This window comes from Echiichthys vipera (genome assembly GCF_963691815.1).
Source record: "Echiichthys vipera genome assembly, chromosome: 22".
NCBI lineage: Eukaryota > Metazoa > Chordata > Actinopteri > Perciformes > Trachinidae > Echiichthys > Echiichthys vipera.
Genome location: NC_139847.1, coordinates 10,734,831 through 10,747,491, shown reverse-complemented (window position 1 = coordinate 10,747,491; position 12,661 = coordinate 10,734,831). Strand labels below are relative to the sequence as shown.

Below are 12,661 nucleotides of genomic sequence, written 5' to 3'. Positions count from 1 at the left end.
CTCTCTCTTGGTGGTAGTGTAACTAAAATAGTTTAGTTTCTTCTATTAATGGCCTACTGAACCCGCATATCGCTTCCAAATGCCTAGTAAAAAGGAGTCAGTCAGAAAGAAAATTTCACTGATGTGATAATAAAAGTGACCTCTGTTGCAGCAGCAGGTGGCCGCTTATTCTGGCCGCATAATCCCGTTTTAAACAGTTATTTTAACAAATGCATTCCCTCCTAAATGGGATTTGAATTGTGTCAAGTCGACCAGAGTTCACTATAATAAAACAGGAAATTGAACAATACCCTGTTTTCGGAATAAAATATATACTTGCCTTGTATGTTAAAAAAAAAATCCCATTAGTGCTCCTATTATACGGCCTTATCAAGTTAATACTTTGGCTATAGTCTTGTATGAAATGTAATGGTTCCTTCTGTTAAACTGAATGTGAAAAATATCTTCTCCCATGGTGGAACGTTATCAAGTTCATTTCCTACTTAAATATTTACATTGTATGCTACTTTTTACTTCTACTACACTACAATTTAAATGAAGATATTGTACTTTAACAGTCCCGTTTATTTATCTCACAGCTGTAGTTACTTTTCACTTACAAAAAATATTATCAGTTTATAAATTATGATACATCCTTACAGATTAATCTACCCCTCACTGTATAGGCCTATTACTAAAGGGCACATACTCCTTCACGACTGAGACATATTCCTAAAGTATTATATTTTTAGAATTGATTGGGGTTATCATAATTTTTTTTTAAACAGTAAAAATAAAGAGCCACTTTTCAACCTCATCATTAAAATACCAATTACGCATTAAACACCGGTTTGGGTGTATATATATACATACCAGTCGTGATCTTTATTTTGAAATGAAGTACCGGAAGTATCACTCCTCATTCTGTCCGTTTGACGCTGGTTGAGTTTTGAAGGAGAGCGAATCGTCTCCTCAGCTTCTTGAACCAAAAGTGAGCAGCGGACGGAAGCACCTGAACCTGCCTTTTTTAATTACATTGTCGCTTGTTTGAAAACTAGTCAATAGTCCAAATACAGCTTAAAATACCCTTAAAGTACTGTTAATATGTAGGTAAAAGAATTCGGACTTGTTTAAACCGTTGGATAACTGTATTTCTTTTCCTGAGCTCGCACACCGGGGGGCTGACTTTGTGCGGTTTAAGCTCTTTTCCCCCCGCAACTTTGTGGAAATATGTAACTGTGATAAATGAACCTGTAACATGGAGCAGTCGGCTACTCTCGACATAGAGACGTTGAAGGTAAGCAAACAATGGCGAAAAAGTGCATCTTTGACCATAATTGAGTTGACACAGTTGATTGGTGGAATGGGGGATAGTTTTGACCCGTTATGCTGCAGCAAAGTGAGTTTTATTAACAAGCCAGGAAGGAAATTGATGTAAGTATGAATAATTATAAATCTTGATACTGTATTGTTTTATTCATCAGTCAAGTTCCTCCTCTCTGCAACAGGTGCACCCTCTGTTTCAATTGTTCCCTTAAAAAAAAAGCTCAGCTAATGCAGGATGAACGTCTGCAGTTTTGCGGTGGTTGCTTCTCTTTCCAGGAACATGATGATTAATAACCGCTCATCTGCACTCAAACACCTACTTGAATTCTTTACATGATATAGGCGCCCTCTCCCTTTTGCACTATATGCCTCATATTCTATGCATTCTCCTCTTCAAGAATCACAGTAATGTGACAGCCTATGAATATTCTGCCTGCATGGTTTTCTCATTATCATTCCAGTCTAGCAAGGGGAGGCAGTAACCTCTGGGTACAGTATGTGCATCTTGTCTTCGTGCTGCAGTGCAAAAGAGCAGCTCGGTGTCAGAAACCCACACAGCACAGCTACTGTTTGGCTATGCACTCAAATCCATCCATTGGCCTGCTACACACACACACACACACACACACACACACACACACACACACACACACACACACACACACACACACACACACACACACACACACACACACACACACACACACTCAAACACGCACTGAGCTTAGTGGTTAAGTCAGGTTTATCAGTCAAGAAATCACTCCTGCTTACACCGGCTCTGATCCAGCACTTCCTACTTAGTGACAAGTCTGCAAGTTCAGTCTTTGAAGCTAATTTGTCATGTTTTTTATTTTAATCGTTGGAGGGCTACTTCAAAGCATCCACTCATCTTCTCTAATTAAAACGGAGGCTTTGTTAAGAATGCTTTATGGCATTACTTTTTGTTGATAATGCGCTGTGGAGTCTGGCACTTCCCCTGTGCGTTCGACTGATGAATGCAAATGATGCCTATAAGGTTGCGGTCCAAAATGGCCCCGTTGCTCTCTCCAAGGATTTGCTAGGGATTAGCAAGGAAAAGCTAGTGTCCTGTGGAGAAGTGACTGTCTGTTTACATCAGCAGTTTGACGTCTTCTTCCCCCTGCCAGAAACATCATGAACACCTAAAAACAAAAAAAGACTTTGTCTTTAATGAACAAGGGTTCATACTTGTATTTTAGGTTACTAGTAGAAAAAATGCATTATTTTTTTCAAACTGTTTGTCTGGCTATACTTGTATTTAACCTCTGTCTGAAACACTCTGTCTTAGTGCCTGTCTCTTTAAGCCCCCCTCCGTAAAAGGCTCTATCTTTTTGTTCAGAGTTCTGGGTCTTCTTCATTTGCGTCTCTTCCCTGTCATTGCAGACGGGGAGTGACTGTAACAGCACTGTTGCAGCAATTTCTACCCATATATAGTATAGTTGTGACATCACAAACATGCAGAAGTCCCGATAGCTCCGTTAAAGACAGTTCCTGAATATAGTTTGTGTGCGTTTCTTTGTAGATTGAGTGTTTGGATGCTTTCACAGTATTTATATAGAACTTTTTACCATATGTATTTAAAAAAAAAAATTTTTTTTTACACCCCTGGTCCTATAATCGTACAAGATACAGTCATGAAACCTTACAGGAGTGTAGTGGAGATCAAAATGAAGGTCGAGGTTGAAGGCCCTTAGCCCGATTCGGTTTAGCGGCTGGTGTAATCCCATCGCTAGATGGTCTCTAGTTTGATGTTTCTTTTATTTAAGAAGGGACAATGCACAATAAATTACATGAGCTCTAGAGTACAACATGTAAATGTGCCTGTAGCCATACAGGCCGGCTTTCATCTGCACTCCCTGGAAGGTTGATCGCATTAAAATCAAACATGCAAGAGCACATGAACACATAACCACAGACAAAAGCATACAGTAAGCGTATATGCAGTAATCACAGATCCTTGAGCACAAATATTAATACACATAAGCACAGACAAATCATATAAAAGCACATAAGCAGTGAGCACAGACAAATAGGCACATACAAAGCTTAAAGTGCACAAACACAGATAAACAAGCACATGGAGACATGTAGGCACAGATAAATAGTAAAACAAGGACCATGACTGCACGTTAACATGTTTGATTGTCCAGTAACCTCTGTTTTGTCATTTTGGAGAAACAGTTGAGAGATGTGATGTTCCAGGTATGTGCTACTGGATAGGAAAACGCTGACTGCCCGAAGGTACTTTTTCCACTGTGGTTTTTTACAATGCCCTCTGGTACTCTCTCTGGTTGATGAGTTTGGATTTTGTTTAATGAATTCATTAAGCAGAGGGGGGTGGCGGGGGTAAGTAAAATACCTGCAAATTTGATCATGTTTTCCCAGTTTGGTAAAGCCTATTTAGCTAAAAGTGAACAATGATAAAATGAGTTTGAATTCTCGTTTTTATGATCAGCTGGTAAGTGGTTCATATGTGAAAGAATCATGGCATTGATGTACACCTTTGAGGCCATGGCAGTAAAAATGTTTTTACCTTGCCTCAAATTTGCCAAATGAATTCATTTCTGTTCACAGCTTTTTTAAACTTGTGTTTTGAATGTCAGTTGTGAATCTATTATACCTAAATATTTAAACGTGCGCACTGATCTGGTCTTCCCTGCGACTAAAACATCTGGCTCTTTGCTGACATTGAGGCATGACATTGAAAATTAGTTTGCTAACCAATTTGAAATATTGACTATTGAAGATGATAGTTTGCTGCACTTAGCATGGAGATATATGACTGCATTACCATCATGCAGCTGACAAGTTACATTAGGCGATCAAACTTCAGATAGGTTAATATGAACATTAATTAACAGTGGACACCAATATAATCATCAACCATTTACGAAGGTTTATATTCAACATAAACGCATTTCTTCCTGTCTGTAAGGTATGATTTTATCACATTAGGTGAAAAGTTCAGCTTTGATTACTTTAATTAGAGCCTCATGATTGACTGTATCAAAAGCTTTCTTTAGAGCAAGAAAGACGGTCCTTACCACGCCTCCTTTTTTCCAATTTAGCCGTAATATTTTCTAGAAGAAAACGTTAAGCCCCCCCTCCCAACAAAGCCCAGTATGCTCTTTCATGAAAGTGTCATCAAAAGCAGAGCTGCTTGTAACAGCAAAAGCAAATTCTCTCTGAAAACCCATCTTCAAACAGTCTGTTGTTCAGTCTTGTTGACTGTGTGCTCTGAACAGCTGCGACCTTTCCTTGTGCTGGACTTATCGGAGATCTTTGATCTCCAGTCTCATACCTACTGTCGAGTTTCCTTTGTTGCTTTCAGCTGAAGGAAGTGTTATGACATGGCTCGACAGTAACAGTTCATTTGTAAATTTAGGGGTCTTTTATGTCAAATTTTCCTATTAATTTGAAGTATAACTGCATAGTATCTTAATTACTCAAAATATAAGGCTATTGTAAGGCTGCCAGCCTGGCAACCACTTTTAAAATGCTAGTTTTGAGCCATAAAGGGCAACCGCACTGCAGAAGGTGAAGCCATTGACAAGCTCCACAGCTATTGTGACTCCACCAGAGATGACGGAGCCACAAAAAATGGATTTCACATCTAGGTGCAGCAACTATTGACAGCAGCACCCTCACACACATTCTTGATTGTCTCATCAACAAAAACGGAAATGGTTACATCAATGAGTTGCACATTTGAGGAGTATAATTGGTTTTCCCTGTTACTGTCACGTATTCAGACTTCTCTGTCTTTTTGATTGGGCTTTCTGTCAAACTAAAAAACCCACGGAACCAAAACGAATAGGTGCTTTCATACTGTATGACAGACTTGCAGCAGGATTCTGTCCATCCCTTTTACCGTATTGCTGCCTCAGCGATTGTGCAGTGATCATACGCAGGATGGATGTGTACAAGCTTTACAGTCATTAGTGCATCTCAAATGTTTTCTTACCTCCAGCTGAGGCAGCCCTGTGGGACTCCTGTGGCACCGCTGAGTGAGCGAACGCTAGCCGTTTTGTTGATTAACACTATCAAGCATTAATAACGTCTCATTTTCTTTCATTAGGGGATTCTCAGCTGCATTTTGCTAGCTCTGCAGCATGTCACTGTTTGATCAAAACAGCATGTAGAATATCACCCTCTACGCTAATTGGTGGAGATGAGGCATGCTGGCAGTGGGTTGTGGACTGCTGGGTAATTGCTGGCTTTCGCTGGATCCAGCTGTAACGTCTGTAGTCAAAGCTCTGAGGACCACCCCTTCCTCCCCCACCTAGCAAAATGAAAAGTGACACAGTAAGATCTCAGCACAAACTTAAAGGAGATTGATGAAGTAGCATATAGAAAAATAAATATGGTCATGCAAGAAATCCACAAGGACTTTTCCAACACAGCAATCTACAGAGATAGCAGTTTTTTATACCTATTGTACCTTTTTAGAGAAGCAAGTTACTGCGTAGGTGTCACGTTTCTATTAATAGAAACTACATGTAATCAGGGTTGTAGGTGGTAAAAAAATCTGTAGCTTCGTGTATATCCATCTGTTCGTGATCTGACTTTTGTCTTGATCATACTGTAACATATTTTGATAATTTAGAGGAGCACAACTGTCTAAACTGTCACTTACTTTGGGCGGCAGTAGCTCAGTCCATAGGTGACTCGGCTGGGAAACGCAGGGTTGCCGGTTTGGTTCGAATGGAGCGTGAACTGGTGGCTTGAGAGGTGCCAGTTAATCTCCGGGGCACTGCCGATGGTGTTGAGCAAGGCACCGAATCCCCAACTGCTCAGGGTGACATCCATTTGGCAGCCCCTTCGCTCTGACATCTCTCCATTAATTGCATGTATATGTCCTGTGTGTGTGTGTGTGTGTGTGTGTGTTTAATTTGTTGCATTTGGCCCTGGGGTGTTGGATATAAAATTAACCAAGTACTTTAACATGAACATATTTTACTTAATCAGGAGCAGAATGCCCTTTGCTTTCAAGCACCTTCATTCCTTCTTGAAAACTCCTAATCTAAACAGTATGTAACAAGATACAGGGCTGTGTTTAATAAGACAACCAACTGTTTAAATATACATCTTATTAATCAGCAATGTCTTTAAACGCAGGAATAAAACATTGCTTGTATTTTATTCATCTCTTGGCTCAAGAAGAGCAAGGGTAAAAAAGTGGAAATCTTATTCATTATTTGGTGTGAGAAGACGTATTAAAAATATCTTAGACTCCACCTTAGATGAAAGCACTTTTTACTCTATTTTTTAGCAATATGCATGAAGAACCATTTGTAAGATGCTAATGGAGCACCTGCAGTTGGCAGCGGGCATCACAGATACAGGAGACCCCTGACGGCAGTGATTAGGAGGGCTTTTTTTTTTTTCAGTCTGAGCTGTGAGAAGGGCAGTTAAACATTGGATCGCCTTGAAATGTTGGATTTGAATTATTTTGGAGATCAGAAAAGGTAAAACAATACCCTGTTTCACTGGAACAGACAGGATCTGGGGAAATTGCTAAACTTCAGCATAATTATTTGTAGTAGAATCTACCCAACTAATGATCTTGTGAACGCTTTGATTCGTTTTGTGACTCGGGAGGTCCTACTACCAGGTTGGGAACCCCTGGGCTGGACAATATGCCCTCAAATGAATATCACAACAACAAAAAATGTTTTAAATAACATGAATGCATGTTATTTTCTTCCCTCGTAAAGGCTAATTTCTGATTTGTAGCAAGAGTCTGAACATGCCAGGTTTGGATTTGGCTTGGACTGAAAAGCTGGTTGAATGTTTAGCTTGAGATGTCTTTAGTTGTTGTAATTTTCCTCAGTTTGATTCTATTGGACTCTTTTGACAGTTTATAGAAAATTATTATATGAGTAAATGAATGTTGGTAAGAGACTTATTATCCGGCCCCAGACAGTTGTATCATAAGCGTCCATCTGTCCCTGCAGTGACCTTTAACTGACAACTGCTCCTATTTTTTTAATGTTTGTTAGGACTGTTTCTGTAGTTGCTACAGTAAAATGGCAAAATAATTAATTATGGTTTTGGAGTGGCCATACCAACAATATGGACACACATTTCTCAATCTGTACATAACAATACCTTTGCATATAACGTGGTAATTGTCTGACCTGCTAAAGCTGACATGAACTGATGAAAATGGAAGTCAACACTGTGTGACATGCCTGCACAGCTCGCTTTGTAATCAATATTTTCTTTCTGAAAAGCCAGAGTTGTTTCTCACCCCCGCTGCAGTCGGACATCTCGATCCAGCGTGTTTGTGAGAGTCAGCTGTGACCGGCATGCTGAAGTGACAGATTGACAAAACGGCGGCCAGTATGCACTCCTCCACTCTGTGAATAACTGAGCTATAGGAGTCATGACTTGACCAGGGTAATATATGCATTAAAACTCTTGCAAAGGAATCACAGGATCCACTAGCATTGGGAACAGTGGGTTGCCATAGAAATTACAAGTGCTGAAGTTTCCCCTAGCAACAGTGAATTGAAAATAGACTGAATCTGTCCAGCAGGGGCATGGCTCTAGGCTAAAAGATTGGTTTTTAAAGAGTTTTTTCTCTGTGTACAGTATGTAAGTTTTGAGTGTCTTCATTTCAGTGAGATGTAAGGATATTAGAAGTGTCTTGAAGATGATCTGTAGTAGTAACTATATGCTGAAACTGTGGTTGTAAAAAAGCATTTTGTGACACTGCATTAAGAGTTTAGAGTCAGCCTTTGTTTAAGCACCTCTCATAATGCTCTTGTCCCTCAGCTGTATCACCGGTTAAATTGGAATCATTGACATTTCTAGGCCAGCGACACGGGTCATTTGTATTTGCTGCAAAGTCGCAACATCCATTTGTGAGACATCTGCCTCAGTTGGCAGACGTGACCTAAAATGTTCGTCCAAGGAAACAGTTGCTTAAAGACTGGATTAAGTTGTTGGGCAGCGGGAACACTGTGGAGGACTCCGTTAGGTGCCATGTTTGAAGGGTATCACCCTGTGTTATTATTGTTCCGCTTTAGAGATTGTCCAATCATTCATTCCTTTCAAAGGAGATGTGTCAGTAATGGGAAAGATTTGGAAAAATAGACTTTGGTGCACAGAAGTGTAGACGATATGGAAATTTCATGTCACTATTATCCCGACTGTATAGTAGCAAGCTGAAAATATTTTTGAAAGTTCATATACTGTAATAGGCCTGCTCAACCAAAACATGTTAAATATTTTGCAAATGTGGAGTTTGTTTTAATTCCTTTGATTTGGATTGTAATACTTTGACTTGTCACAGTGATTGATAATGATGATAATTACAATTATTGCACCAGTTATTTTCATGATAAAATGAATCATTGTTTGGAGAAAATATCAGAAAATCATTTTTAAAAAATGTTAAAATTATAATATTGAAAGATGGGCCTCTCTTTTCTTAACAGTGTGGGATAATAAATAAAATGTAAATATAGGACTGTAGAATCTGTAGGTAACAGGGAAAGCGGAAGTGGTCTAGTTCCGGTGTCTAGTCGGAGTAGGCTTTGGTTGCATGCAGATAAACAGTCCACTTGGAGAGAATACAAGACGGAATGCATTGACCGTCATGCTATCATGAAACCATCTGCTCCCAAAGCTTTTCATTAGCTTTTGATATTATTTATCTGCATTCATCTTCAAACATCTGTTTATAGAGACACCTTCTCTCAACTCCAATTCTCACGGCTCAAGTTGCCAATCGGACCATAAACAATGACGGCTGCTCGGAAGAGGAAGTCCTGGTCTGGAAAACCGCTGGCTACACCGGAAAGCCCTAAATATGAGCTGTTGCCCCTGTAGGCGAAATTGTCATCAGACCGATAAGCGATGGGTTCCGAGATTGACTGCGGGGTAAAGCCAATGTTCTGAAAATAACCTGTGCAAGTCGAATTATATTCTCCAGGCATTCCTGTTTAGATTACTACTTAAATAATTAAAACTATTTGATAAGCTTTTTAATAGATTTCTCAAAAGCTGGTGGATCAGGGTGAGCGGGGGATTCCATATTTATTGTTATACTATGATGCCTTTGGCCTCTGGCACCTTGTCCTCTGGAGTCTTCCGCCTGAGCATAACCCAAGAACTTCAATCAAGCTTAAACTCAATCCCCACTTGAATTTGTCAGCAGGTATCTGGTTGAATCCCAAATTAATTAAGAAAAACAACAACATTCCTTTGGAAGCAGTGAGTGGAAACAGGTATTCTTGTACTGGGGGTTTTACTGTATATGATGGTGGTACATTGAAATCATTCACTGGTGCAGGAGTTCGGCCTCCCTCAACATCAGTTTTGGAGATATCTTAAAATTAGAAGTGTCCTATCACACCTTTGGTTCCGTACAACAGCCCCACCAAGTTCTGATGTTCTCTCTTGTGTTAAAGGTATTGGACCATGAGGCCTCAAAACATAACTCTCTTTTGGTCAAAAATTCCAATCTGATGTCATCCTGGGCATCTGATCTCAATGAGACAACATCTTAAAGAACTCTCAGACACACTAGGGTACTTGGAGCAAGATTAGTGCTGTTTAAAATATTAAACAGGGTATATTGGTCCCATATTAGTACAAGTAGCTGGAGGTGAGGGAGAAGCATTGGTACACTGCTCCTCCATATGTCGTGGTCCCCCCCGATGGTAAAAACATTCTGGTCAGCCATGCATGGGAATATCAAACCGATCCTTGAATTAGACATCCCATTCTGCTCAAGCCTGTTTGTTAGGGGTGATCCTCTCCCTTTAAAAGCCCTCCCTGCTGTGCAGGCGGACTGGTTCCAGATATCCCTTATGCTGTGGATAAAGCTCATAGTCACAGAATGGACCCTACCACCTGCCAGGGTGTGGTTGTCTTGGCTGGTATTGATGCAGCTCATTAGGGTCTTTCTTTTAGACTCTCCAACAAAGTTGAGAAATATCATGCTAAGTGTGTGAATTACAGTACATCTCCTTTTATTAAAGGGGTCTGAGACATCAGTATGAAGGATATCTGCTCAAATCAGAGAACTGTAAGAGTTATCTAGATCAGTTACTATGACAAACAACAACCTATTCATCTGCAGCCAAGTATTTTGTTCTTTTTTTCTGACCGAAATATTTGTTTTCTATTTTCTTTCTTTTTTTTATCACCCTCAGTCTCAGTTTTGTCTGCTGCTCAGCCATATTACCTTGTGTAACCTTTTTTGTACTCTTCCTGTCCTAGGGTTCTTTCTCTCAGCTCTTATGTAGCCATGTGATGTATCTGAAAAGAAAAACAATATCATTTTATTGTAAAAAAAAAAACAAACATTATAATGTCCCAGAATCTGAGGCAATATATTCAAATAGCTGGTTGGTGGGTTTTGTCCAACCAACGATCCAAACCCCAAAGACATTCAGTTTTCTATCACATATGGCAGAAAATCATCACATTGGACAAGCTGGAGCCACTGGGTAGTTTAATTTAATTCTATTCTGACTAAAAAAGGACAAACAAGTAGAGCTGCGGATTGGCAAGAATCTGGCCATATGATATGTATCATGATGCATGGGTTAAGATCTAATATTTTGCAATACTTGCAAAAAAAATGTTTTACATATTTGAAATAAAAAGAAAGAAAGGTGATTTATTGCAATTTTTTTAGTTTTTGTTTTAGTTGGGTTTTTTTTTTTTTAAATCTACTTTGAGGAAAACTCATAGTATAACGGACACAATCATATGTTGTTAGGTCAGGGTGGAAGAGTCAAATGGCTATCTAGCGGTCAGGGATAGAACACAAAGTCTGCCACAAATTTTGCAATTAAGCTATTTATTAAAAATCGATAATCTTTGAGAACTGATGCAGTATCACAAAACATAATATTGCGGTACTCAAGTCTATCAATATTTTATCAATACAATAATTGACTCCTCTTTTCGGCTCTAGATGGATCTATGTAAAGTAGAGGGATCAAGTCGTTTACTTCGTCTTGGAAAACATTTTCAGCTTGCTGTGCTAAAGAGTCTTTGCTTGCTCTGCCACAGTTAATGAGAGCCTGTCAGGAAAACATACAATCTAATGAAACCTGCCATCAGTGGCCTATGCTAATGACATGCTTAGTGTGAATAAAGCATGTGGGGCATGGCTTCTGACTTGAGTTATGCATACATTACACTTCTTGGTTCCCACTGGGGAAAATTGCACAGGTGTGTCAACTATAGATGTGTGTTTCATGCAATTACAATGAAGCATTTTTTACTGGCATGAAGAATGAGTAGATGCTCCTTGGAAGTATGAGGAAACATAAACTTAGGCATAATAAAACATTTTGCTGCCCCTGCTGGACATTTTATCGGGGTTTGGACCAGCAGAAGCTTTACTCTATTCATTATCTATGTGAGAGGATGGGATGGCATGCAGCCTCAGTATGAATTCATCCCAACAACAGCTGAACAGAGCAGTTCAGAGCTCAGCCATCCTCACACCCAGTGATGGGGAGTTTCACACTGTCAGCCCACGGTCACGACCGGCTGGAGAACAGCTACTGCTCACCCTCGCCTGGACGAAGGCATTTGACAGATATCATCCTCTCTGATCTCTGATCAGAGCTCGCATGTAGCAGCTTCTCAGTAGCTGGCAGGCACTTAGTTACTCGGTTAGAGTGGAGAACATTTCTCTGGCGCAGATTGGACCCTCTTTTCTCACCCCCCATTTTTATTCATACTGCGTGGAAGAAAAGCAGCCTGTAATTTGTTCACAAGGTGAAATTTCATACATGAAGATTGGGCTCTAGAGATGCTCTTTGCTGAAGTCATCACATCCATCAGTTTCACATCTTTTGCTGGACATGGCTCCTTAAAGACTGCTCAGTGCATGTGGCATAGGAAATGTATTCCTGTGAAAGGTTGATGGGCAGTAAATAAAGCTCTCATCCAGAGGGGAGTGGTAAACAGGTGGGCTGCAGGAAGCTGTCACTCACTCATGGTGGCTTTCTTTATGAACACAGGGATGCAGTTGGACAAGATGTCAACAAGTAATTAGCATTGGAAATAGTGCTGGGTGATATAACAATATAAACCATGGTCTGGGTGAATCCTTGTCCATCAAAATGTGATATAGGACACCTACTAAATAGTTTCTCTTCACCATTCTAAATTCATGCAGTAAATTAAATGAAAAAGAAGAAATCTGAATCTATTATTTACAGCACTGACTATAGTCCTCCTGTGTCTGAACACCACAGGATGGCGACTGTAACACACAGGCTGTAAGTTTACACTACTCTCAGACGTTTATAGTATCACATCGATCATCTCACAACCCGTTCGCTGTTCCACTCGCTACTGC

At 39.9% G+C, this 12,661-nt stretch overlaps 1 protein-coding gene across 1 annotated transcript in view; it reads left to right on the top strand.

Annotated features, from left to right (window-relative positions):
- Positions 1–1,237: 1,237 nt before the first annotated feature.
- Positions 1,238–12,661, top strand: part of LOC310964051 (zeta-sarcoglycan-like) — a gene marked incomplete at both ends in the record, with an annotated part of 40,302 nt that continues 28,878 nt past the window's right edge. Inside the window, one exon of the mRNA XM_083937038.1 lies at positions 1,238–1,276. Within this exon, the coding sequence (XP_083793164.1) occupies positions 1,238–1,276 (39 nt within the window). The remainder of the gene's footprint in view (positions 1,277–12,661) is intronic.